Genomic DNA, 27,922 nt, shown 5'->3' on the forward strand with positions numbered 1-27,922 from the left:
ATTTGTCAGAAGTAGGCTAGAGTACGCGTGCTCATCATTCTGCAACCTGTCCAAATCTGCCTTGGCCAAAATCAAATCCCACTGCAACCATCACCTCAGAAAGTCGCTGGGTCTGATAATCTGCACTCCCGTTCCTATCATATATCACATGGCAGGAGAACTTCCCCCGGGCTACAGGATGAGATTCCTGGCGGCGAAAGAGTTAGTTAAGGTGTTTGCATTTAATCTCCCAGCAAGTGAAACAGTGTCAGCAAATAGGGATTTAAACACGGGCTACGCTAAGGCATATCGGGAGTTTGGCAGCATAATAGATAGAGTTGAGGTTTTCGAGAACACAGCTTCATTTTGCACTAAAATTAGCTCCGACTTAGAATTTTTCAAGGGTTCTGCACCCAACAAGCACGCTATAGACCAGGCAGGTATCATGCTGCTCCACGGGGAAAAGAAGGATCAGCTGACAAAGGGTGGTTTTGAAATCTATTACACGGATGGGTCAGTCGCAGATGGGCATTCCAGCGCCGCTTTCCTGCACGATAGGACAGGTTTTTTAGATAGCTATTACACGCACAAAACCCTTTCCTCGTTGTCCGCCGAGCTCCTTGCTATCGAGAAGGCATTAGACCATGCTATTTTGTACAATTTTCCTCGTGTCGCGCTCCTAACAGACAGCAGAAACGGGGCCCTCATTCTGGCGAAGAACATTCAGGATAACTCTATCGCCTACAAAATCAGAGAAAAGATCCAACAAAATCCACATCTTAGAACTGTAGAGGTTCACTACATTCCCGGACACGCTAACATCCCTCAGAACACTTCAGTTGACGCAGCAGCCAAAGAAGCCCACAGACGAGGAAAATACACAGTGGTTAAATGGAACCTTAAAGACGCTATGTGCGAAATACACAGAATCTTAAAAGCAGAATGGGAGAGAGAATACGCCGAGTTTGCTAGTATCAAGCACCGAGGTTACTGCTCGCTTTTCCCCTCAACATCATCCAAACCGTGGTTCCTAAATAAAACTAAGCTTAAAGCCATTGACGCTAAAAGAATCAACAGACTGCTTAGTGGTAACGCATTCGATAGGCACACTCTCGCCAAAGTGCATGTAGTTCCTAGTAACATATGTGATACATGCGATAGTATCGATAACGCCTCGCATTTTATTTTCAATTGTACAAAGTACAACACAACAAGGCAAAACTTCCCATCTCTAAGAAAATATAATGATATTTACAAATTCTTTGAAAAAGAAAACATCAGCGCGTACCAAACACTAATTGACTTCATCGACGAAATTGATGTAAAGCTATCAACAGTACTCCAACATCTTCTATTCTTTGACTTGGCAATTTCCACCTTCAAAAGGCGGGCGGCCAAATAATCCCACGCTACTCACGGGTAGCTTGGTAACTTAAATCCTAAAAAAAAAAAAAAAAAAATCAAACCGGTACAATGCGCGATGAAATATTGGATCCCAAGAATCTGGTTAAGAACCGGGAAATACTGTACCGACTGATGATAAGGTAAGCTTGTGTGTTTGCAGACCAGAACCCTCAATTATCCTATATTTCATATTGCAGCCAGCTGATGTACGATGGCTTGGAGAAGTTCGCCATGGAGCTGTCGATGCTGGTCAAGGCAGATCAGTGCGCCCCGAGCGAGCGACTGCTGCATGTGATGATATCCGGAATGCAGACATTGTCCGACAAGGAGAAACTCAATTCCGACGACGTCCTGCCTGGCATAGATCTCGAGTTTGAGCCCGAAGCATCCGCCCTGGCGCCGGAGCCGCACTCCTATGAAACGGCCTACGTGACGTCCCACAAGCATGCTTGCCGTGCCGGCGCCTTCAGTTACGACGGCTCTCTGGTGGCCACCGGCAGTGTGGATGCCAGCATCAAGATTTTGGATGTGGAGCGTATGCTGGCCAAGTCTGCGCCAGACGAATGTGAGCCGGGTCGCGAGCAACAGGGTCATCCGGTTATACGCACCCTGTATGACCACACCGATGAGGTGTCCTATCTGGAGTTTCATCCCAAGGAGCACATCCTGGCATCGGCATCGCGTGATGGCACTGTCAAACTGTTTGACATCGCCAAGCCATCGGTAAAGAAGGCCCACAAAGTATTTACCGACTGTGAGCCGGTTTTGTGTCTGTCGTTTCATCCCACTGGCGACTACATAGCCATCGGCACGGAGCACAATGTTCTGCGTGTGTACGATGTGCACACCACGCAGTGTTTCGTTAGCGCTATTCCCTCGCAGCAGCATAAGGCCGGGGTCACGTGTGTGAAGTATTCGCCCACAGCCAAATTATATGCGACGGGCAGCTATGATGGCGACATCAAGGTCTGGGATGGCATCAGTGGCCGTTGCATCAACACCATTGCCGAGGCCCATGGCGGGGCGGCCATTTGCTCCCTGCAATTCACACGAAACGGCAAGGTAAGTGTTGGCCATGACCCTGGGACACCATTCCTTCTTATCCAAGCGCTATTCTCGATTTCATTCCATTCCAGTATCTGCTATCTTCGGGCATGGATTCGCTTGTCTACCTGTGGGAGCTCTGCACCAGTCGACCCATACAAACGTACACGGGCGCCGGCACCACCGGCAAGCAGGAGAACCAAACCGAGGCCGTCTTTAACCACACCGAGGACTATGTCCTCTTTCCCGACGAGGCAACGACATCTCTGTGCTCCTGGAATTCGCGCAACGGCTGTAGGCTAACGCTCAACTCTCTGGGCCACAACGGACCTGTACGCTACATCACCCATTCGCCCAATTCGCCCGCGTTCCTAACCTGCTCCGATGACTTTCGTGCACGCTTCTGGTATCGGAGGGCCACCAATCAATAATTTTTACCATAGAAAGTGGAAGAAATTTCGGAAAAAAATAAACTATTTAAGAATGAAAACTACTCGCAATTTGAATGACTAATTTTCCTCGAATATTAGTATAAGATGAATTATTCGGTAACATGTGTCGCGCGTCATGCAGCAGCGCCCATCGGTCGGTTGGGCGAAGGGCTGTGTTTCTGTCGTAAAGGCTACTCAATGGTCCAGTCATTGCATATAAACGTTCAATGTAATTAAAAGCAAAACAAAAAAATCAGATGTAGCATCTTTGGTGTAGTATCATCGGTTATTTTTAGTAAAATTCTCTTTATTTTATGAACTCCTTCAAGTGTCTCTCCATGAATCGAATCGTAAGCCTAGACTCCACTCTCGCGTCTTGATCTGTAATATCTGTAATAGTATAATATCTATCGGATTGAGCGCATTGTAAGTTGTAAGTCGTAATGGTTGCCATTTAAGTAAATTGTTTATGTGACAATACAAGTAATTGACAGACAGAGATCCCACTCCACCTCGAAATTGGCTTTTTCGTCGTATAAATATCAGTTCAGTTCAGATTTCTTCTTCACTGGGAAGTCCTTTGCGCATTTTGTTGTACATTGGAACATGCCTTATAGTCTAGTTCTATATCCTAATTAAGTAGTCGATAATTAAGTTTACAACATTTTTGGCGGGGCCGCAGAAACGCCAGCTCCTTCCGTGGCGCGGACCCCTTTACCAATTCATTTTGATAATTGCACAAATAGCCAATACATTTGATTTCATTTCATCTTGTTGCCAAGGATATGAACAAAATTATACTACGGGGACTTTGAGTATTAAACAAATCTACATACATACTATATATAAATGTATATGCTATATATGTACAACAAAAACAAAAAGTATGCTAAAATAAAACAAAAGTTTACAAATTAAAAAAAAGGTTCAACAAAATCACAAAAAGAAAAGAAAAAGTTCTAAAAGTCCTTTCCCACCCCCATTAGGAAGGGGTTCGGTTCGGATCGGTTCTATTCGAACTCTGTAAATTGTTTAAAATTAAAGCCGAAAGTCATTAGAGTTCACTGAACTGTGCGCGCACAATGGCAGGTGGGTTACGTTCTTCCCGCTTGCCAGCTTGGGCCCAAGGATTAGCATTCTTACAGGCTAAAAATACACTAGATTAAGAGTGTTACTTAATTTTAAGGCTATCTGGACGGAGCACGTAGTATTACGAGTAGTGTTGTAGCTTAGTATTGCTTTAATTTAACTAACAATCCGGTTGAGTGTTTTTGTTTGCTTATCTTTAACCCTATCAAGTATTCTACAGTTGAGAGACCTCGCTTTAAGGTGCGTTCTGTGTGTGTGCGTTAGCGTTAAGTGGGGATCCCTTTCCAAAGTCTTTACGTTGCGGTGGTTTGTGCGGTGGTGGCCAGTGCCAGGCTCTTGCCCTCGGCCACGGCGCATGTGGTGGGCGGCGACGGCGAGGGCGATGGCGACGGCGACGGCGACGGCGAGATCTGTATCTCATTCTTGATGATGACATCGTGTTGCAGGCTCAGCATGGCCGCGGCGACTGCCTCGGGATTGGAGGCCTCATAGCCGTCACTCAGCTCCTGGTCCTCCTGCTTTACGTCCTCTGGCAGCAGGAGGCAGCTATCCCGTTGCTCCATCTGCTGTTGCTCAATCTGCTCCATTTGCTGTTCGAGCTGTCGCTGGTAGTGCTCTTGCTCTTGCTGCTGCTGTTGTTGTTGCTGGTACATGGAGGCCTGCATTTCGCCAGCCGCCGCTGCGGTGATCAAATACTTGAGCGGACTGAAGGCACTCATATCCTTGGGTGGCGTAAAGTTCTCGTGCGTCATCTTCAGGTGGTTCTTCATCTTGTCCGGGCGTGAGAACTCCTTGCAGCACACTGGGCAGGGGAACACCTTGCGATGCTTGCCCTCGTGGTAGAGGAACGCGTGCCGCTGGAAGCTGTACTTGTTCTTGAACGTCTTCTGCATGTTCTCCTTGGCACACTCTGTGCACCGATAGACGCCCTCCACCACACTGGCGTACCGAAACAGATCCAATCCACGGACCGACATCTCCGTAAGATGCTCTGCCTGGTCGTCTATCGTGGACTGGGCCTTGCGTCGCACCCTTCTCCGCTGAATGGGACGCTTGGCTGGCTTCTTGGAGCCCGAAAGACGTGTTGGATTGCTTGCCCGGACACCGCCAGATGCTGCTGGTGATTTGTCGGACACTGCAGTGGGTTCGGAGTCGGTGGCTTGATAGCCAGGCAAACCAGCATTCTCATCGGCCAGTGTAAGCAACTCGTGATCGGGCTCATCTGCCTTATCCTGCTGGTCGGCCATGCAGAGAAGATCCATGTCATCATCCGGATACTGGTCAGCGCTCAATGGCGACGCCTGCTGCTGCTGCTGCTGCTGCTGCTGCTGCTGTTGTTGCTGCTGGTAATAGTCCGCCGCCTTCTGCTGATTGGCGGCCATGTGCATCAGAATCTGGTGGTGCAAATTGCCGCTGCTGTTAGCCACTTGGGCTGCCTGCTGTTCCGCCGCATTGGCCAGCGACTGTAGTCCACTGCAGGCGGTGGCGTGTGCCTCCTCCTGGCTCTCGATGTCAGTCTCTTCGATGGGGGATGGCGCTGCTGCTGCTGCTGCTGCTGGCAACCTGGGCACCTCGGGATCTTTGGCCCCGCCACGCAGCTGTTGTTTCAGAAGAGAGTTGCTGTTGCTGTTTCCGTTGCCACTGCCTTTAGGTTTTGTCTTGGATTGCGACTGTGTGGGCGATGATGGTTGGGTCTGTGACTGCTTCTGAGGGGAAGTCGTGTTGGGGTTAATGGCGCGTATTTTCAGCCCTAAAATCGTTGGCAAATGGACTGGATTATTGCCAACTTCCAGCAGCGTGGCCACCGATGGTTCTGCCGCAGAGGTAGTGGTAGTCGCTGCCCCCAAACCAGATCCTGTTCCAGCTAAAGTCGTAGACTTGGCCGAAATTGTGGTAGTCAGCGTTGAGGTGGACCCAAAGAGCCGCTGCGAGAGTTCCGGTGTGGCCTGCGACTGGGCGGCTGTGACTGTAAAAATATAGTTTGAAAATTAATTTCGAATTATTTTTTTAGATGCCAATTATGCTAAATGTTTTTTGTAGGGGAAAAAAAACAATCAATTTTTGGTTCAGAACTGATTTTTGTTTTGTGTGTTTTTTGCATCGTGTATTTTATTTCTCTTCTGTTTTTGTTTGTTGTTGTTTGTTTGTTTGTTTGTTGTTTGTTTAGCAGTTAAGCGATAATAGTATTATTATAAAAAGTTCTGTTTTACTTGATAGTTCTCCTTCCTACTATAACAAAAATTAGTTATAAATATATATCAGAATAATATTGCGTGTGATTCACTATTTAGTAGTTAGGTAGTTTTTTAATCATTATTTATTTATCATTAGATCGTATCGTATCGTCGTATTTAGCTAATTTTAAACGGAAACCAAGTTTACCAACGAATTTGCAGACAATTTTCTCGTTATTTGCCTTGCGATTCTGTTCTGGAAAGATCTGGTCAGATACATATACATACATATATGTTGTATGCATATTCATATATTTCTTTGGGCATCAAAAGCATGACTCTGTTATATATATATTTATATATATTGATTCCTCGTTAAGTGTTCGAGTGTTGTGGACATCGTTTGAAAGCGAGAAAATTGCCGAGGGTTTTTTTTTGTAAGTTTTGATTTTTAGTTCTTTGAATGTAAAAAATATATGTGTATATAGTGTATATATATAAAAAGTAGACTAAAAATAAAAGTAAAATATAGTACAAACAATCTACAATATATATTGTGTTTGATTGATATTTCTTTTTGTATATAATAAACGCCAAAAAAAAAAAACAAAGATTGGAAGATAGATGGAAAAACATCCTTGTCGAGAGAGATGGTTGGTGGTTCTGTTTTTGGAGATTGTTAGGTGGTTGGTGCTTAGTGATTGGTGGTGTGGGTTCGACGGCGGCTTACGGACTAAATTGCACTAGCTACCACTAAATAAAGAATTAAAAACAAAATTATTTAATAAATTAGCGTACGCAGCTCCGTTTTATTATTTGATTGCGCATAATTTTTACTTTTCATTTTTTTTTTTTTTTTGTAATTTTCTTTTTGCAGTTTTCAGTGTATTTTTGTTGTCTACAAAATTTGAACGGTTTCACATGACTTGAGGAATAACTCTTTCTTGTTGTCTGTATTTTTGTTTGTTTTTGTATTTATTTATTATTCTTCTTTGCAGATTTTAAACCTTTCGCTTATGTTTGTTTTTGTTTTTTTTTTTGTTTTTTGGAGATCGTTTTGTTTTAACAACAATAAATTTGTAATTTTAACATTCTCTATTTTTTCTGTTTGCTGCTGCGTTTGGATTTTTCAACTGCGTTTTTGCGTTTGCTTTTGATTTTCATTTTCTTTGGCGATAATTTAAGCCTCCGATATACAACATAAATCGTTTAATAGATTGATGATAAATTATGTTTAGTTTTTATGTTCATTAATTAATAATTATTATCATTACAAATATTATTGTATATTATTGTTGCTGTTACTATTTGTAGTTACAATTTATCATCGATCAGTGATCGATTAATAATCGACAAACCATCCCACCCCCATTCCCACTCCCGATACCAACGAAACATTTGCAACCTTTCGTTGGATATCCTATGGGGTCGGGTGATCAATCTGTATAGGTGTGTGTGTGTTGGTGAGTGACTGGGGGTCACAAAAAAGGACCTTGCGCCCAGACTCGGGATTTAACTTTTAACTAGCTTCATTTGAAGGCAACAAGGTAGATTTGCGCTCCCTCTCGCATGATTAACATTACAATTTTTTCTCTTCCGTTTCCGTTTTTAGCTTTCGCGATTCGTAAGATGTAAGATTTATATATAATATAGCATATATATTAACATAGGCATATCTGAACATAAGATAATGATAAATTAATTAATAGAACTACGGGCTAAGCATAAACATACCATTCAATGTTTATAGATATTGTGTATATTTATATGGTATATATATAAATCTGTATCTAAAGCTATGCAGATACGTTTTTAATTATCTAAAAGTGCTGTCGGTTTTTGTTTAGAGTAACCTTTTTAGAGTAACCTTCGCCCACCCCCCGCCCCAGTGATTCGTTAAATAAGGCCGCTCTGGTGTCTAAAACAACAAAAAACTTTCTTGCTTTTTTTTTTTGTATTCATGGAAATATGTATACAATATATTTCGATACACAAAAATAGTAATCGCATTGGTGGTTTATCTTCTTTTTTTCTGTTAGGATTAGATTTGAAGTGAGGGCGTGCGGGATTGACTTAAGGCAAAAAAAAAGGGTTCGGTTCGGTGTGGGTTTGATTCGAGATTTGGGAAAATAATTGCACAACATATGTATATATAAAGACGGTGCTCAACGGTTCCTTTCTTTCTTTTAGTGAGGGAATTGTCCGTTTCGGTTCGTCTTTTGGATAATCAGAGATTTCCACGTTGCCCGGCATTTTCTCTCTCTCGCATTATTCTCGTTCATTAAAAGAGAAGCGCAAAATAATAGATAGATTTTTAACAGAAGCCAGAAAAGTAAATAACTAAAAACAAAATCAACAAAAAATCTACCCCCCATTTCCCCTGCAACAGCGAGCGCCTGGCGCTGCCTCTTGATTAACTTTGCTCCTCCTCCCGATCCTCAGATCAATCCCCCATTGGAGTCTGCTGGAATATGTGGCTGCTTCTCCTGGAGTCAACCTCTCTCTGTCTCTGTCTGTGTGTCTGAGGAGTGCTTCTTGGATGGGTGATATATGGTGTATGGGTGTATGGGTGTACGGGTGTGTGTGTGTGGGTCGAGGGGAGATTACTGCGCCGCAGCAGCGGGTGCTGTGGGTGCCGTGGCCACCGTCAGCGGCCCCACAGAGCCGCTCGACGACGAGGTGGACGACGATGATGAGGTGGAGAGCGCATTGCTGGTAGCGGGCAGCGACTGATTCGAATTCTGGGCACTCAGATCTGGCGGCGGTGGCGTCGAACCACCGGACACGCCCAGAGACTGATTGGCCAGGCTAGCGGCAGCCACGCTGGCCAGCGCCGTTGAGGGATTTTCGATCTTGTGGATGATCTTGACGTGTGCCGTCATGTTGTCCTTGCGCGTGAACTCCTTGAAGCAGAAGGGGCACGGATAGACCTTCACGTTGCGCTTGTGCGAGGTCACATAGTGTCGGCAAAAGTTGCTGATGTGCGTATAGACGCGCGAGCAGACCTTGCAGCGGTACGTGTGCTCGCCCTCTTTGGTGCAATAGTCACGGACGGAGCCCTCCGTGTCGCCCTCGCCAATGTTGCTGCTGAGATTGAGCTTGGTCTTGACGGCCGCCGAGCCAACGCTGCCGCCGCCGGCGGCGCTCAGGTTCGGCGTGCTGCCGCTCAGCGAACCGGCCGCCTTGAACTTGAACCCGTCGCTGCTGTTATACAGATCGAGGTAGTCCTGGCTGGTAAACACCCCCTTCACCTCGCCGTTCATCTTGCCCAGCTTCGGGCGTTTCTGGACGCGCGGCCTGGCCGATGAGGACGACGCAGGCGATACTAGTGGTGTGGAGGCGGCGTTTGCCTTGCCAATGGGCGTTAGCTTCGGTATGCTGACCATACTCTTCACCTGCGCCCCCCCAGCGGCCATTCCGATAATGTTTAGCTTGATTCCGCCGGATGTTGTCGCTGCCGCCGCCGCTGCTGCCGTTTCCACATGGTGTTTACGTTGCGCGGCTATCAGGAGCGCCTGCTGACGGACCTGTTCGTTGAGGTGCTGGTTGTTGTTGTTGTTGCTGCTGCTGTTGGCTCCACCTCCGCCTCCACCGTCTGTGTGGTCCTGCGTGGGCGAGCTGTTGTCGGTGAGCGGATTGTATTTGAATTCCACGGGCTCATCGTACTCGTCCAGCATCAGTTGTGGCTCCATGTACGAGGCGTCCATGCCATCGCCATCGCTGTCGTTGCCATCTACAGGAAGAGCAAGCGAGAGAGAGAGAGTGGAACGTTAGTGAGGTCTCCTCTTTGGGGCAAAGGATCTTTTGGTGATGTGTTTGTGTGTGTGTATGTGTGCATGTGTGTATGGGTGCAGGATGTATGCAAGAGAAAGGCAAAACACAATGACGCGACAAAGTGAGAGATAGTTTTGAGTCGGATCGGAAAAGCTATAGGGATTTCAAGCCATTTGTTTTCAACGCGTGTTCGTGGTAATCGAAATGATTTCTATTTTCTGTTTCTGGTTTTCGAGTATTTCTGCTATACTTTATTTTTTTTATATGAAATAATGGGCGTAGGCGGTCATGAGGTGCGATGCTGTGGTCGTACTTTTTGCATTTTCTGGAGAGCCATCGATTTTGCGCGCGTTCATAATTTTGGAAACATAAAATGATCTTGCTTTTTGTACTGAGTTTTAATCATCTTTTTAAATATTTTTTTCTTTTTTTTCACGTCGGCCATGAATCCCTGTGAGCTTCAACCCGATCCTCAACTTCACAATTATTTCTCTTCTTCAGCATTTTGTGGATTTGCATTTCTGTTGGCATCAAAACCGCTTCGTGTTGTTGTTGTTGTTGTTGGGGACACTCACCTGCCGACGGACGGAAAAGCGCACTCGACTGGGGGGGTCCTATAAAACAACGTTCTCTGCCGATTGATGGATTCACTGAACGAAACTTTCGATTTTTTTCTCACATATTTTTGTTGTTACTTTTTGCACTATGAAGGGGAAACCGACGCGCGTGTGAAGGAGTTTTGTATATACTTTGAGTACCTTTCGATCTAAATTGAAATGCGTAAAATCCCTTTTAGCTTTTCCGATATTCAAATAATTCGAACATTTTTATCTTTTGTCGCAGATGAGATGTGGCTTCACCTTTTGGTTCTGTATTGGATATTGATTTTGGTTGTATTTGTTGTGGTTTGTTTTTTTTGTTTGGTGCACTGAATGATTGACCAGGAGAATGATGTAGTAGTATCGATCGACTGATTGATTGATTGGGATTGATGGTGCATTCTGTCTCTTAATATTAAGGCAAAAATGATCTTAGGGGCTATACTATGCATTGTATGTACAAATATGTTTTGTAGATCTTATGATAACCTTCAGTCTGGATATGGAACATGGACTCACCGGAAGTGCTGTTGTCTTCTGCCTGGTTAACCACCCGATGATCCTTCGAATTCTTTGATCGTTTTGTGGGCATAGAATCACGATCCTACAGGCGGAAAAACAATGATTAGTAAAATATTGGGGGCCGTTTTCCGTTTGGGGAAACTCACATTTAAATCATCATTATTGCCGGATTCCTGCTGATTGTCATCGGAGCCATCGTCGTTGCCCGAGTAGGAGTCATTGCCAAGTTTGCCATTGCCCATGTCCGCGTCGTTCATCAGGTTGTCGCGTTCAAAGTCTTCGTAGTCGTTGCCGGTGCCATTCGAGCTGCCGGACAACTTGCGGGGCCTGCCCCGCTTGCGTTTGGGCATCAGAGCGGAGCTGAGGAGTGACGGCTGCACCGGCAGTGTGGCACTATTTGCGGCACTGGCGGTGCTGGCCAAAAGACTGGCCTGCGACCGATTACGCTGCGGTACCAGATACGGCTGGATGCGCTGCAGCTGTGGCGGCGCTGCTGCCGCCGGTGTGCTCTCCGCCGGCGAGGGCTTATCGTCGTTGACCTCGGTGAGGCCCTTGATGCGCAGGCTCTCGGCCACGCGCAGGAATGCGGTAAGACGCTCCTGATCCACGGACACCTCGCCGCGATACATAAAGTCCAGCAAGGACTTCATATCGGAGTAGGGCACATCCTTCAATATCACAATCGGATGCTTTTCCGGGTGATTGATGAACAGAGCATTGAAGTATGGACTGCAGGCGGATAGCACCATCTGTAAAAAGCGGGAGGAGGGGGGGAAGAAAAAACCAGAGTTAGACCGGAGGAACTGCTTTCTCCCATTCTTCCCCTCAAACGATGAAAACACTTGCCTTGTGTGCCTTTAGGTATTGTCCTTCGACGGCCAGCGTCACGTCTGTGAATGTTTCTGCGTGGAGCAGCTGATCGAAGACGGACAGCAGGTTGCTCTGATGATTGTTCCATCGCAGGCAGAATCGTTGGGATGCCATCTTCATTTGGAAGCCGTTGTGGTTGCGGTGATCCCTTTTGCTAGTTGATTGATTGGATTTGGACGGGATGACGCTGTCTGGATACCCTATATAGTGCTCTTCATTCAATTGTTAGCCGTAGCATGGGTTTCATCTAATGTCCTTAGCACTCGTCCTGCTTCCTGACAATCGTTTGAATGTACGGAACATATATTCCAGGGCGTGCTGTAATCAAACGGAACACACGCACACTCAAGTTAGTTTTAGGTTTAAGGATCCTGCTATCAGATGTACATATGTATGTTGTTCAAGGACATTCCATTGCCCCTCCCCAGCCCGTGTGTGTGTCTTCCAGTTAGATCTGAGAGTTTTCCCCGTCCCCCGCATGGGAGCGGGCTCCGTAAATTACTCGCAAGTGCAAACAAAATTTAATTTAAGAGACGACCCTGCGGGTCAAACTGTTCCCCACCCCGAGCCCCCCTTCGAACATTATGCAGGCCATTCATTGCCGGGGCGATGGCGATGGCGCTGGCGCTGGCGACGGCAGTCAGGAAAACTAAATGAGGAAATCTAAATGGAAATTTCAAATGTGTTTCAAATGGGCAGCAAATTACAACAGCAACAAAAAATCCCGAAACCCCACCACAAACACGCACTGATCGACAGAGAGTATGAAGAAGAAGAGAGCCGCGAGCGGGGGACGGGAGACGGCGGACGGGACGGTCTGTGAGAGTGAATGGGGATGTGTGGCTGTGTGTGTGTGGAAATGGGACAACGACGCGGCAACAGAAACAGTTGCCTGTAGAAGCATGCTTGTGTGTGTGTTTGACTTGAAAACTTGCCAAAGGGCGTGTGCGTGTGTGTGTGTGACAGAAGAAGCAGAGCGAAGAGTAGACAGAAGAGGAAGGCAGAGAACGGAGTGAATAGGAGAGCAACAACAAAAAGAGGAAGAAGAGGAAGCAGAACGGAGCAGAGCAGCAACAGACACGTAGACGACAAAATGGAAAAACTTTACGCCTGCCATAAAAAAAAATGAACTAAGAAGCCCAAAGTCGCTCTCACGACTTGAAGATACCCTACGCTAACTAGGAATCCTTGGAGTTTCAGTCTTAAGCACAATTATGGCTGTCACAATTAACCGATTAGCTATGAGTATAAAGGTTTTTGGTGTACCAGTAGATCATCAATTTTGCCTCAATTGGAGGAAGCAGAAAATGTACCTTAGTTCCATTAGTTTCTAAAAGTGTTCAAAGATCCAGATATATCCATGGATTAACAGAGTCTTGTTGTGGTGCTGATCGGAAATGTTATCTTGTTAAAGAACACAATCTACCCTCGGTTCAGTAAAAGTACCTGGCAACACCACACACAGGCATTCAGACAAACAAAACCAAACTGGAACACAATCCCCCAATCATCCATCTAGAAATGGTTGTGGAAAGTCATGAAATTCCGTTGGCATGGATCCACTTATCACTTTCTGACTTTCTGTTGGCTGCGCTGCTCTTTGCTGTTCCGCCCTCTTTCGTATTCCAAATACGTATTCCAACAAAAACATCCTTGGGCGAACGAAATCATGAGAAGGAAACGGACGGAACGAAACGAAACGAAGCGTAGACAGTAACGCATGCAAACAAAGTTGTCGTTTGTTGTCTTCGTTTTTCGTCTCCGGGGATCGGATCCCCTCTCCGTTGCTGAGGAGAATGCGCGGCACTTGCTAAATATTTGCCAAACCACCAGACCAGACCAGACCCGACCCGACCAGACCGCCCGCCCGCAAGTGCGCGCGCTCTTTCTTATCTTATCGGGGCCGCCTGTACGCTTTAATTGAAAATCATTTCAGTTCCAGTTCCCATTCCCATTCCGAGCCGATCCTCCTTTTTAGCTCCTCCGATCGCACAGAGAGAGGGTCACACTGTTTGATTTTTTCTTTTCACTTTCTGTTCTTCTTGGGTCCCACTATTTTGCTTGGATTTTTTGCTTTGCACTTTTTGTGATCGTTTGTTTTCATCTTGTGTCTGCGCTGCACTTGTTCAAATCAATTGAGGGGGCAGAACCATTCAATACCCGTAGAGCGGGAGAGACAGAGATATCGAATAGACACACACACACTCACGCCCATGCACACAGTCACTGGGGCTTTTGCAAACAGTTATTAGTTATTAGAGGAGCTTTACGAAAAAGCTTTTGTCGCTCAAGAGCAAAGAAATGTTCAAGAGAGCGGGCGCGCACACGATCACATAAATATACTTTATATATGTATATATTTTTTTTCTTCTTATTCATGGTTAGATTTTTAATGGAATTGTATTGTTTTCAGTTTGTTTTCGCCGTGCCGTGCCGTGCCTCTGCGGCACGCACTAGTCTTTCCGTTTACCGTTGCGTTTTCTTACTTTGCAGAATTAAATTTTACTTAATTCTGTCCGCAATTTCGGTTTCAGTTCCACAGAGTGAACCCGTCCTCACTCGTTCAAAACTCGCGCACGAATGAGTAAGTCAAAGTCCTCGACGCAGGAAGTCGACTGCGCAGCGGCACACACACACACAGACGTACACTGGCCTCTGCCTCAGTCAGTCACGTCGTCTGCTCACACGGACACTCTGCGCCTGATAAGAGTGGCGGCGGCGGAGGCCCTGGTCGTCGTTCTAGGGGTGGGCGGCACGGCACGGTACGGTTCTGCCTGCCTGCGGCAGAGAGGAGATCACTTTACAGACGGAAAAAAAAGCAGAGGGAAACATGCGCTTATTTTTACACCCCTTTTGACACACACACAAACACACAGTCGCATAGGGGTAGAGGGAGACGGATTCAATTAATATTCCACAATAGTAAGCACCTTTCTTTTTTTTGTTTGTTAATATTTTCTCCTTTTGCTGACGCCTGCAGTTTTTTTGCCTTTCCTTTTCTTTTGTTTAATTTTAGTTTTTTTTCTGCTTGGTTTTTTGTATTTCCAAATTTCCAAGTGGAAATTTTCACAACTCAGGCGGTGAGAGCAGCGTTAGAGAGAGAAGGAGAATGACGAACAGGGAGAGCGGTGGAGGAGGAGGGTGATGCGATCATACCGAACCGCAATCCGCACGAACGAAAAACGAAACGAAACACTTTTGCCGCACGTCAAATTTCGTCCGTCCCGGTTGAATCCAAAATGTGAATGAGCGATCCTCGGGCTCCCAAGCTCGAAACGACCACGTCCACGAACCGTCGTCGCTGTCGTCGTCGTCGTCGTCATCGCTGTCGCGGCCCCACACTCGCAAACACACACACACACTTCAGCAAACACACACTAATGCAAACGCGTACACATTGCCGACAATCCTACATCCGTCGAGGCGAGGCAGCGCTGCCAGCGCGCTCACAAAAGGAATGAGCACACACACACACATACACACACCCATACAAGAGTCACACACTACATTCACAGAAACAGGCATAGGGCTGCCTGCCTGCTGGTGCTGCTGATGACTTTGTAGACTTTTCACTGGGTCCCGTCCCCAAGTCTCCACAGAAAAACTGTTGCCGTTCTCTTACTCACTCTCCTGCGCTGCGCTCTCTCACACCACGACACGATCTCTCACGCTGCTCTCCTCCGCTGTTGCCGCGCTGCTTGCGCCTTTGACTTTTTGAATTTTTAATTTCCTTTACACGCGACGGCGAGAGAGAGGGGAAAAAGAGGAAGGGGCAGGCGGGCAGGCATGGGTCTCGGTCTCGGGGCTGTTGCTTTGCTGTTTTGAGTGAGGGACGGGCCAAGAGCGTTGACGAAACGGGGTTAAAATGAAAAACATGATGGGGGGGAAAAAGCTAGGAAAAAACCACAGTAACAAAAAATACAGCTTTTGGGTGCGCGCAGCAGCCTCGTAGCTTCCATCTGTAAGTGTATATTTGTATATTTGTTTGTGTGTGTGTGTAAGGGCATTAGGCGGCATTTGGGTTGGGTTGGGCCTGGTTATTGGGGTTGGGCGCCTGGGCGCTGCCTTTTTTCAAATTGGATTTTTCCCCCGACATCGAGGAAAAACATGTGGAAACTTGAGCCAGACCCAGTCCCAGCGATCGCTACGAGTGACGAGTGTGTGTGCTTGTGTGTGCAAAGGAGCGTCTGTCTGAATGTGTGTGATGGGATTACGTAAGCAACTGTAACAAGTAACTTCTACAAGTGGGAAGCGGCGGCATCGTCGTCTCCAATTGGAGTCGAAGTCCTATGCACGAAGTGAGCTTTGGGGCAAAGTTCTGTTCTATTCTCTACACTTTACTTTATGTAGCTTTTATCCTCTACACCTTTGTTGGGGTTTTTTGTTGTTGTTTTTGTTTATTATTACTATCCCCTACCCCTACAACGGAAACGATCGTTTCGCCTAATAGGCTCTCACACACACATACACACACACACCAGGTGAAATAGTGAGAGAGAGACAGAGACAGACATAACTACAACTACAACAATAAGGTAGTCACTGAATCGTAAATTCCTGTTGCTAGCTCTGCCTCAGTCGCAGTCGCTGTCGCTGCCGCTGCCGCTGCCTCTGCTGCTGTTGTTGTTTGCCTTGCCCTATTGCGTGTTGTTGGTTGGTCGCTGCGCCTGTGTGCCGCTTTTCTATACCCTTGCCTTGAGGGTATTCCTATTCCGACCAGATGTTGGCAAAACGCTGTAAAAGGAAGCATTTCCATGTCCATGATATTGATAGACATGTCCTTTTGTGCACCTGTCTCTGTTAAGGAAAAAAGTTACTCAATGTTGATGATTTATGGAAAAAACTTCGCAGAGATCAACACTATTGCAGCATAAAGATCGTTCTTAAATGAATTTAAAACGAAAAGGATTCTAATCTGATTCATAGTGACGAAGTTTGCACGAAAAATCTCTTTGAATTCGAAAATAATCCTAATCGTTGTAATAAAAGCAGTCCTGAATATAAATTACAATTCGAACACGAACATTGATCCAACATCCAATCTGCAAGGGTATCTAAAGCTTCGGACCCCGAGGGGCTAGCCTTCCTTTCTGGTTTTTTTTTTGTGGAGCTTTGCCACGAACGATCGCTGTCTGTGGCTTCGGTGCGACTCCGATTCCGATGATTCCGACGACTGCTGTGGGGCGCTGTGTGGCTGTGGGGCTTTGGGGCTGTGGCTGTGGCTTGGTGGTGGCCATTGTTGCCGTTCGTTCGTTCTACTTAGTCGCTGGTCTAATACGTATAACATCTAACCACTCTATCTACGCTCTATGACTTCCTCTCTACACCACTCTCCACATGCATAGGCTGCTGGCGGCTGGCGGCTGGCGGCTGTTGCTGTTGCTCCTCTCCTGCTTGAATTTTTTATCAGCAAAAAAAAAAGAAGTTACAACAATAGATGCCCATCCCCCAGCCCTGGCCCCGGCCCCTGCCCCTGCCACTGCCATTGCCACAGTGTATGTGTTTGTGTGTGGTAGTATTAAGTAAAACTGCGGAGGCTGAAAGTATAATCGGTGACAGGGGCCCCCACAAATTAACGCCGCCGCCTGAAGATGACGATGTTGAAATTTGTTGTTGGACGGCAGTGAAAACGGAATGTTTACACTAGGAATGGGAATCCGCTCATTTTGGGGGGGATAGAAATACATAGAAGAAACGCTTGATCGAGGATGATCAATTATATCGAATGATGTTTTGGATATTCAATAAAAATAGTTTATGTGAAAGATTTTGTTGAAAGTATAGATCCTTTTACGAGCAAAACTCTATTGATGGATTGTGGATTATTTGGCTTAACTTTCAGTTCATTTATTTAAATTACTAATAATATAATAAACATTAAAATAAAGCTCGATGATCGATTTTCTGGATATCATTTTCCATGCATCTCAGAGGACTAATACCATGTTCTCATAACATTTGTGGGCCCAATACCATCGCTCCTATCCTTAGGAAGAACATCAGTAAGGCAATCTAAAGGACACAGATCTTTTATTGTGATTTTTTGGTTAAGATCCTCTAATTAAGGTAGAACCTAGGAAATCTTTGAAAATCTGGCCAAAGGATCCTCTCAATCGTATCACTTTCTCTCTATCTGATATTCCTTCTTTAACAGAATCCTATCCTTAGTTTCTATCTTGGCCTCCTCTTCATGAGGTGCATCTTTGTCGTTTTGTTGGTGACGGATTGCCAATGGATTACTCAATATCTTCGGCTCTAAGTGGGTTTCTGGCTCTAGCTCTAGCCGTATTTTTTTTTTTTATTGATGTGGTTGTCTGTCTGTAAGTTTGTCGCGGTTGTCGCGCGGTGGTGGACTTGTCATTGTGGGGGGACCCTGCCTTGGGGCATGTCCGTGTGTGTGCGTGACACTCTGCCCATGTGGCGCGGCGGTGCGGCGGTGCGGCGTGGCCCACACATATTCGCCCCCACAAAAAACGAGAGCTTGAGAGCGAATCGAGCGCCCCACAGCAGTAGCCTGGGATTGCGGCATGGCATGGCATGCGTGTCTCTGCCTCTGTCACGCTCTGTCTCTCTCTCTCTCGCTCTCTGTGTTTCTATCTCTGTTGCCCGCTCTTTGAGCAGGAGAAATAGAGAGAGCCAGCCAGCCAGCCCAGCCGTTCTCTCAGCGTTTGTTTGATTTCCTACAGCGCTATTTACTGTGTAAATACCAATAGAGATCGGACGGAGAGACGTTAGGAGAGCGTAACTGTGTGTGTGTATTTGTGTGCTGGTTTCCTGCATCTGTGTGTATCTGTGTGTGGCAGCCAACTGTTGATGACTGACTAACTGGTGCTCGGTGGCCGGATTCTGCTGCTGCTGCTGCTGCTGCCGTTGCTGCCATCGCGCGGAAACAGGTATCGCAGGTTGGCACCAAACACATGTTCCTCCCCTCCGTATCTCCCTCCCGCCCTGTAACCCTCCCAGCCTGCGCCAGCACTGCGCCCAGCGCCTCTTTCCTGCCGCTACCGCTTTGGGGCCGCATCGTCTCGGCCCGCTAGCCGCCAACTGTTTTCCAAGTCTCACCTCACCTCACTCCACTCCACCCCGTCCCCGTTTCTATGACTTTTCTAATGCTTCCTCTGTTTTGCTGCTTGGCCGTGTGTGCTTCTCCTTTGCGGCCGACAGCGACGACAAATTGTGGATACCCTCCACTTCCAAAGGGTATCTATGACTTTAGGAGGAAGCTTATACGGATCCTATCAGTATTAACCTTCGGTTTCTCTTGTTTTTAAGGCAAGTAAGATTTAGAATATTAGATATTTCCCTATAGTGTTTTCTATACCCATAGAAACGATATGTACATATGTACATATCTGTAATCTGCAAGGGTATCAAAAGCATCGGCGCCAATCAGAAACAAGTCTGCCTTTCCTTTCTTTTTTTGTACCTTGTACTTTTTGCCTTCTTACATGCCTGGCATTTCTCTTCGCATTCCTTTTCCCATGCCTATTCCTTAGTCTATGCTCTCCCTCTCCCTTCCATTCTCTGCACACTATTCCTATCATCTCACCGCTCTTCCTCTCTCTTTCTCACTGAGCTTGACGCTCGTCAGAGCTTCGTTTCGTTTCGTTTCGTTTCGTTTTCTAGCTGTCATAAAGTCCCGTTGTTGTTTTCGTTGTTGTTGCGTCTGCCTGCTGCTGCCTGCTGCTGGCTGCTTCTAGCTCTTTCTAGTCGCCTTTGGCTTTTTTGTTCGCCAAGTGTAAAAATTCCTTTGCACGTAGGCAAGCAGTGGAGGAAAAAAGCTTGGCTCAAAGCTACATGTACAGACAGCCAAGAAAATACAAAAAAAGGTTAGCAGCCAAGCACGTAAGCTTCCACCGAGTAGTAGAAGCAGGTTGGTGGTTGGTGGTTGGGGGATGGGGTTGAGGGAGACAACGGGCAGCGTGGGCCGTTGTTCAATGCCAAACAGAGATACACACACATACATGCAGAGTAGGACTCGAAGCGGGGCTTGAAAGTCCCCCTCATAGTCATAGTTTTTCGAAATTGTCATTCAAGTGTAACCGAGAGCCGAGCCTCGGCCTAGGCTTGTTTTTACAGACCCACACATCCACAGAGATACATATGTACACACATGCACAAAAATATATGTAGATACATATGTACATATGTACGTATACGTAGATATAGTGAATAATTTCATTCATAGAGAAATTTAATAATAGACGCGACACAAGAGGAATCCCCACTGTGCATACCATGGCCATCAGTAGGTGGATTTTTTATCAGAAATCTGACGATAAAAATTATAAAAACTCAAAAAATATATCAATAAAAGACTGCTAGCTAGTCTAGTAAATACAAAAATAAATGTTTTCTATATTTTATAAACTTTAAACTGTGTAAAATAATAGGCACACATTTAAAATATATTATATTTTGTAAAAATTAAGTTTTTCTACGTAGTATTCCGTAATTAGATACAAATATAGTCTGGTATTTGTCCCATTGTGCTTTCGTATCCATCCATACATCCACACAGATACTACTTCAACATTTATAGATAGATGTATCTGTATAGAGGTTCCAATCATATATGGCAAACATTTGCGGAGGAGTGAGCGACAAGAATCGGTTGGGTCTTCCACTCGACTATGAAATAATACTCGGCAGGAAGGAGGAAGGGACTGGCGACTTCACTGCTTCACTGAACAGTGGCTAGAGGCTGGGGTCTGGTTGTGGGGCGATTGGGGGTTGTGGTAGTGGTAGTGGAAAGGAAAAACTTGTTGCCTTCGTTGGAATGAGCTCACGCTCACCCTAGCAGCGGATCCGTCTATAGGGAACGACGGGGTACAGACTCTACTGCGACTGAATGACTGATTTGTGGCCATCGTTAGACACAGCGTTGGCAGCCCCCCTCCCAAAAACAAGAGCTGCCAACCCGACTGGTTTTTGTGGCCGCTCCGCTGCTGATTACAAAATAGTTTTTTCGGGCTGACATTTTGTCAACCATAAAAATGCAGCCGAAAAGAGCTTGGAGCTGGAGCTGGAGTCCCGCCATAGAAGGGCGTCTCTTTCATCTCCCCATGCGATGCGATGTGGTGCGGTGCGGCAACAGTTGTCTGAACCACTACTCCTCTGCCTCACCCACCCACCGACCATCCACCACTGGGGCGGCGGCTGTCAGCATTATTGATCTATGCATGTTTTTTGTTTCCTTCTTTTACGTGCTCTTCACGCCTCGACCCACACAAATAAGAGACAGAAATGAAATTGTTGCTTTTGCTGTCGCCCGTGCCCCCCTCCCTCCCCCCCCTTAGTCATTTGCGCTTTGCTTTGGTGAGCTTTTTATGGTGGTGTCCTTAATTTAGACATTCGAAATGCGGGTCAACAGCGAAACGGGGAAAGTTCCGGCATCGGCCAACGGCAGAGGAAGCGAAGCACTCAACGACACACTTGGCCAAGCACTCAACATGGAAGTCCCAGCACTGGAGTCCCATCAAAATTGTTTCAATATAATCGTACATACTTTTTGTATATACATATCATAAATATCTGTTCCTTGCACTCTAGATATCTCTCAGAAAAGATTAAGGGATCGATCTACCATTGGATGGGAGGATGGCATTCGCTGGCTGAATAACCTTCGTTTTCTAAGGGCTGTGTTCCCCTCACCACAAAAACTGCTTTGGCGATACATCGATGACCTTTTGACCTGTTCTGAGAGGGTTTTCCCTTTTTTCCTTCTCTATCGGTGGATACTCTGCACGTGTCCCGTAGCGCTTGTTTACTTTTGTGACCATAGAATATTGTGATTCCCTTAACCGCATTTCGCCTGATAAGAAAAGAGCCAAAGGAAGTACATATATACATAAATATGTATGTACATACATATGTACATGATAGGAGCACACATGTGTACTTTGGGACATTGTACGAGTTCTACAACGAAAAGATAAAAGACATTAGCTACATATTGGAGGAAATTCTCGAATGCCTGGGAGCTCTCCTTGGATTCCCCCGCTCGTAAGAAAAAGCTTTATTTGATTTGATATTTGGTTGATAACACCAACAGAAACAGCAACAGCAAGAAAGAGAGCAGCCAAAGAAAGAGAGAGAGAGATCGAGAGAGAGAGAGAGGGAGACCAGAGTAAACATCAAGTGCGATCGAAATTAGAAATGCCGGCATTCTGGGAGAGAGTGTGTGTCTTGCACATGTGTTTTGTTTTTGTGGCTCTCTTTGCGTTTGCGTTTGCTTTGTAATTTCTTTTCATTAAGTTGCTTTTGGGCTTATCCGATGTCGCCTCCGCCTCCCATCGGGCACACTCACATCGGCTCCCTCGCTCCTTGGGCCCGTTAATGGAAATCCGAAATTTGGTGCGCGGATATTTTTAACATGACCCAAATGCCGGGGGATCCAGCCACTAGAAAAATCCTCTGACGAAACTTTCCCGAACAGCTGCGGCCGTCCCGGCCCGCCTGTGATGCCAGCCACCCACCCGCCCGCACTCACGCCCGCTGCTGCAGCGTACGCTGCAAAGAGCCAGAGAGGATCGCTCGGCTATCGCTTCGGATCACCTTGCTCGGCTGACTACAAGAGACAAAGGAAACGACGGCCAAAGGCAAAAGAAGACGAACAGGCATCTGCATGGCAAACGTCAACCGCTGGAATACCCTGTAGTGGTAGAGATTTCGAGAGGAGATTACAGTGCGAGGGAGGCTTATTGAAGTGAAATCAACACTCACAGAAACAGCTTTGGAAATATTGTGGCAAATGGTAGAGCGCAGACATAGCCAGCGCTAGTCAGAAACAAAATACTCTCTACGCATATCCCCGCGCTTGCAATCTGGTATAAAGGGTATCCTCGCGAGAAAAAAGCACGCAGTTTGTTGGCGCTGCTTTCTCTTCGTGCGTTTGGGAGGGAGCCTCTGCCAGAGTCAGCGTCAGCGTCAACGTCAGCGTCACGACTGCGTGCATATTTTTGTTCTCCTTGCTGCTCTCCTGGCGTGCCTGTCTCAGCGGGTGCGTTCGTGTGTGTGTGTGCGTGTAGGCCCCTTGATAAAATTGTGTGTGTCATCCCCCGGTCGCCTCCCCCTGCGACCCCATGACCACTGCCAACCGCCACCGCCGTGCACTCAATTAAGCTTATCGCGCACTGTCCGTGTCTGACCGTGTGTGTGTGTCTGTGTGTATGTATGTGTGCGTTGGGGATATTTGTTTGCTGCTCGTTTTTGTTGTTGTTTCTGTTTTCTGTTTAGAGGTGACTTTCCTCTGTGCGGCGCTCCTTGGAGGCGGCTACGCAACGCGAGCGAGAAAAAAGTACGAGTATCTGCTTGTCACTGCCCCCGGCCCGCAATGGATGTGTGCATGTGTGTGTGTGTGTGTGTGGAAGCATTGGTGTCGTGTGCAATCGGCCTCAGAGAAGCGGACGCAATCGAAAAAAATCCTCTTTGAGAGGATTAAAATATACACACAGCTTTTTTTTGTAGTTGTTGTTGCTGTTTCTTATTCTCATGTGCTCTTTGCCTTTTGCGCAATGGACAGTGGGGCAAAAGTGATTGTGCGACAAAGGATTGGGGATCAAAAGAAAATAAATTATAAAGATATACATATTTTATCTTATTACAAAGATATATTTTATCTCTAGTTCAATTTAATTAACAAATGTTCGAATTTTCTTCCAAGGGAGATCCTTGGAACATAGCTGACCTCTACGAACTTTAGATATGGTAACACAATCTGAATATCCTGTTCTTTTTTTATTTTTCTAGGATAGCCTTTAAACCACTGTGCCAGTGCCAGTGCCTGTGCCTGTGCCTGTGCCCCTTCCAATGCTAGCGGGGCCTCCCATCGTCCCATAAACGGACAATGTCCCCTGCCAAAGCTTAAGGGTAGCCACCAGCGCAACGGCGACTGCAGCTGCAACGGCGACTTCTGCGTCGGCAGCGTCGGCAGCGTAGTCGTCGCTTTCAATTACCTTCCATTTGCATTTCGTGCAGTTGCTTATTTCTCTCTCTCTCTCTCTCTTTTTGCTGATGTTTGCCTTTTCCCTGTGCTGTGCGCACATAGCCTTAAGTCGGATGCCTGCTGTCCGTTCTCCTTTTTGATTTTCCCGTTCTCATGCAAAATAGGAAACGCCTTGTGAGTGTGTGGGTGAGTGTGGTCGCCGCCACAGGGCGTATACTTGACGCGGACATTGAGCTGCGTCGGCAGCGATGGCGATGGCGACTGCGACGCCGACGGCGTTAATTGAATTAAGGCGTTGCAAAGGCTTAAGGCAACAGCTAGCGGAAATTGCAAAATGAGGCGACACATAGGGTGGGGGAGGCGCGAGGCACGTGTGTGCAGGCCAAGAAAATCCTTTTTGGTCAAAACAACCCCAAGGTCTGGCCCAATTCCTGCCGGCTTCAACGGATTTTTTGTAAACGGTTGCTATTTGGCTTCCGCTTTTGGCTCGTTTTGCTTTCTGCTTCTTTGCTGCTGATTTTCTTGGCCACATTCTCTTTTCGCTGATGCTTTCTGCCTGCCTGAATTACAAAACATATTTTGGCCACTGACCTTTTCTTTTTTGCCTTTTCTTATACTTTGTTGTTGTTGTGTTTTTCGTTTTGCGGTGCTCCACTTTTAAATTTGGGCTTCTACAGTAGTTGGAGTCTCTTTTTTCGTTCTTCAGATTAATAATTAAAACAGGAGATTTACGAGTCCAAGTCGGAGTAGTGGAAAGATTGGAGAAACCCGGAGAATAGCGATCAAAAGCACGTAAGTTGATAAAAATCAAAATTGCATTCATCAAAAATTCAACCAGGCGAATGCCTCCACGATAAATAAAAGGAGTCATGAAAAGAAAGAACCATCTGGATATACACTCGAAAATATACGAACAAAATGTAGACATGTGTTTAGCCTTTTCCTTGGGCCTAGCAGCAGCTGCAGCGTGAAAAGTGAAATAAATATGGGAGTGCGAAACAGCTTTTAAAAACAATCATTAAGGATCGTATGTGTGACTGGAAGTTTACTGGATTCCGGCTCAGAGTAGCTCTGACGACTAATAATCAAATGAGCTTGGAGCGTCAAGAACTGTTGACTACATTTGGCCATGATTGGTAGAGTTTGACAAGTCTTCGATGTCAAAGAAATCGATTCAAATTAAAGAATTAAAATCACTTAAAGCAGCCTGAAGGCTGTACACTTTATTCAGAAATATATATGTATAACTTTCGACCCTTTTTTCGTGCATCGAAAATGTTTGGGAAAACCTCATTATGTACCAGTATGTCCCCTCCTCCTTGCAGTGGCTATAAATGGGAAAATGGGAAGAGAAGACAGAAAATCAAGAATCCGAAATATTTGTGAAAACAGACACGCGCGTCGTTAGAGAGAGCACGGGGCTCTCTCTGTATCTTTTACTCTCTTTCCGATATTGCGTATACGACGCTTGGGACTTTTACTTGTTGACTTTTGTGTTTTGGGGGAATTTTTACCGCTGCAACGACAACAACGTGTGTTGTTAGTCATGTCTCTCTCCTCACATCGTCTGCTGTGGCAGCTTCTTCTTCTTTAACTGTTTCGATCGCCGGCTGAATAACAGTTATAATTTGAGCATAATTTTGACTGTGAGCGCAAGGTGGTGGTACGACTGTCTGTCTGTCTGTGCGTGTGTGTTTAAAAAGCTTTTAGAAAGAGCTAGAGATATATGTACATACACATATATACATGCATAAGAGAGCGTGTTGCCGTTGTTGCTGTTGCTGTTGTCGTTCGTTTCATTAACAAAACAACCGCAAAATTTATGTGTGATCGGAGGCTTTGCATTCGTTTCCTTTTTGCCCCAATGAAAAATAATAATTCATGATATTTGTTTTTGTTGTTGTTTTATGGTGTGCTGTTGTTGTGTGTTGTGTGAAGTGGGTTAGCCAGACACTCGGCGAACGGAGAGACAGAGACGGAGATTGGAGATGTGGAGATCGGGTTGAGATTTGCATAATTGAATTTGTGTGGACCGCGCGCGCAGGTGCTAGAGTTGTCGCAGGGCCACCAGGGTTGTCGCCTCGTGGCAGCGGAAGCTCGTGGAAGACGCAATCAAAGATCACTCACTCAATCACTCATTCATTCACTCTGTCATTCATTCATACAGACGTTTTCTAGGCTGGGGGTTGGGGAGATCAGGCAAATGGCCCTGGAATAAAAATGGATAATGGAATGTTCCAGGCCACTGGAAGCCCGAAGCCGTACCCAAAGGGGTGCGGCTGCTGGAACTGGGAACTAGAAGTGGCACATGGAAAGTTGGCGGGGAGGGATAAAAAAAAAGGAAATGGCAATGGGCGTCGGAAAATGACAAAGATCACTGAAGCAAGACCGACAAATAAGCAGCAGAAACTGAAAACGGACGTTTCCACGAGTACGAGTATGTGTCTAGTACATATCTGGTATCTAAAGCGGTGGCGCATTACTCCCCACTCAACAACAATAACAACAACAACAACAACAGCAAAATCAACAGAGGCAGCAAGAGAAACAGAAACCGAAACAGCAGTAGCAACATTGTGGGCCTGTGTGTATCCATCAGATACATTAAGTGCCTGACGGCCCTGCCTTGTTGATGTTGCAGCAGTGTGACTGTGTGTGTGTGTGTTTGTGTGTGGGAAATAGCTGGGTGGAAAATGTATCTGGTAGGCATTATAGATTCGTATTAGATTGCAAATGAGCCTCAAAGGAATTTCAATCAAGTTTTCAGATCAGATTTAGCTGCAGCGAATGAAATTCTCCTCATTTTTCGAATTATTTCAGTTGCCGGTTCAAACGGGAACGAGTACGAGTACACTCGTGTGATTCCTGGAAAGATCTTTGCCAAAAAGCAAATGGAACTTACCGATTCTTGGAAGATTCTTAGTAATCCGTAAGCTGTCGTCCGTGGTTGGAAAGTTTTGTTGCAACACTAGTACACTTTTTTTGTTGTGTGTTGGATTCGTTTGAATGTGTAGTTGTTGCTGCTGCTGTTGCTGTTGCAGTTGCAGTTGCAGTTTGCAGACGAATCAAATCATAAACAGTTGTGTAAAAACATAGGCCACAAGCGAATAAAGGAGACGAAAACGGAAGACAAACACGAACACGAAGCCAAAACGAAATGCAAAATAATAAAAGCTTCAAAGCTTGGGGCTGCAGGGAAACACGCCGCGTACTCGGACTATCAACGGCGGCGCACGAATCTCCAATCAGAACTGAAACGTAGGGATGGATGGATGCCGTGTGGGTCCCGTGGGGACCGAATAGCCGAACGACCGAATCGACCCGAAGACGGACACAGACACACACGAGCTCCAACCGAGAGCGTTGATCACGAAACACGAACTGAGCGGACGTTTCTTTGGGGCTGCGGCTGCGGCTGGGGCTGGGGCTGGGGCTGGGGCCTGGGCTGCGGATGGGAGCTGCTGGTGTGGCTGGGGGGCGGTCTGGACTTGTGAGCGTGTGTGGGGGGCTGCCACGACGACGAACATGCGCGCGCCTGCTTCGTGCTTTTGGGGCCTGGGTGGATAATAATATCGTAGCCCTGCTCCCGTTTCGAGTATTTTAATTCAGAGTTTCAAATGTGATAAATGAGCATTGCTTGCCTCTCTCTCTCTCTGTCTGACTGAAGCCCAAGCCTTGGGCCGAAATAAAACAATACAAAAAACGCAAGTGGATGTGGACGGACGAGCGGATGAAATGGAATGGATGGAGCCATTCGGAATGGTTCCAAATGGCCAGCAGCAGAGGCCAGAGTCAGGCCGCCGAAAGCGTTGCGAACGCAGAGAAAGAGAGTAAGAGCGAGAGAACAGCAGCAGCAACTTGACATTTTGACTTGCTCAAACGCACACACATGCGCAACAGCCCCGCTGCGTTGGCGCTCTGCCCTTACGTGAGTGCTGCTCTCTCTCTCTCTCGCTCTCTCTGAGGGTCTCTGGCTCTCTCTCCAGCCTGATGATAAGCTTATGTTGAAATAAAGCTTGTTCCTTCTCCTCGCTTCGCTCTGCGCTGTTCCGCTGTGACCTGCTGCCACAACCCAACCTCTTCCTCTCT

The 27,922-nt window shown here is 46.3% G+C and overlaps 2 protein-coding genes across 6 annotated transcripts; one reads left to right on the top strand and one right to left on the bottom strand.

The window, feature by feature from the left end:
* The first annotated feature begins 1,160 nt into the window (after positions 1-1,160).
* Positions 1,161-3,334, top strand: LOC108154896 (cleavage stimulation factor subunit 1). Its single transcript, XM_017285345.2, has 3 exons — positions 1,161-1,523; positions 1,581-2,445; positions 2,520-3,334. The coding sequence occupies exons 1-3, from the start codon at positions 1,453-1,455 to the stop codon at positions 2,856-2,858; spliced, it is 1,275 nt and encodes a 424-aa protein (XP_017140834.1). The 5' UTR covers positions 1,161-1,452; the 3' UTR covers positions 2,859-3,334.
* Positions 3,133-27,225, bottom strand: LOC108154894 (protein tramtrack, beta isoform). Of its 5 annotated transcripts, none has more exons than XM_017285339.2 (5): positions 26,736-27,225; positions 11,863-12,204; positions 11,163-11,765; positions 11,014-11,098; positions 3,133-5,913 (listed from the first exon to the last, which is right to left on the bottom strand). In XM_017285339.2, the coding sequence occupies exons 2-5, from the start codon at positions 12,004-12,006 to the stop codon at positions 4,241-4,243; spliced, it is 2,505 nt and encodes an 834-aa protein (XP_017140828.1). In that variant the 5' UTR covers positions 12,007-12,204; positions 26,736-27,225; the 3' UTR covers positions 3,133-4,240. The 5 variants fall into 5 exon arrangements, with proteins under 5 accessions (XP_017140828.1, XP_017140830.1, XP_017140829.1 ...); XM_017285341.2 differs by lacking the exon at positions 26,736-27,225 and adding an exon at positions 14,817-15,152; XM_017285340.2 differs by lacking the exon at positions 26,736-27,225 and adding an exon at positions 14,373-14,758.
* Between the last annotated feature and the right edge of the window lie 697 nt (positions 27,226-27,922).

The sequence above is a fragment of the Drosophila miranda genome, chromosome 2 (genome assembly GCF_003369915.1).
Source record: "Drosophila miranda strain MSH22 chromosome 2, D.miranda_PacBio2.1, whole genome shotgun sequence".
Taxonomy (NCBI): Eukaryota; Metazoa; Arthropoda; class Insecta; order Diptera; family Drosophilidae; genus Drosophila; species Drosophila miranda.

What these genes read in the sequence shown, in the direction of transcription:
- LOC108154894 (XM_017285339.2), bottom strand. Translation starts at nt 12,006, where the DNA reads ATGAAGATGGCATCCCAACGATTCTGCCTGCGATGGAACAATCATCAG. An exon ending in AATACCTAAAGGCACACAAG is followed by an intron (nt 11,766 to 11,862) that starts GCAAGTGTTTTC and finishes CGCTTTTTACAG; the next exon opens with ATGGTGCTATCCGCCTGCAG. An exon ending in GCAATAATGATGATTTAAAT is followed by an intron (nt 11,099 to 11,162) that starts GTGAGTTTCCCC and finishes TTCCGCCTGTAG; the next exon opens with GATCGTGATTCTATGCCCAC.
- LOC108154896 (XM_017285345.2), top strand. Translation starts at nt 1,453, where the DNA reads ATGCGCGATGAAATATTGGATCCCAAGAATCTGGTTAAGAACCGGGAA. An exon ending in CTGTACCGACTGATGATAAG is followed by an intron (nt 1,524 to 1,580) that starts GTAAGCTTGTGT and finishes TTCATATTGCAG; the next exon opens with CCAGCTGATGTACGATGGCT. An exon ending in AATTCACACGAAACGGCAAG is followed by an intron (nt 2,446 to 2,519) that starts GTAAGTGTTGGC and finishes ATTCCATTCCAG; the next exon opens with TATCTGCTATCTTCGGGCAT.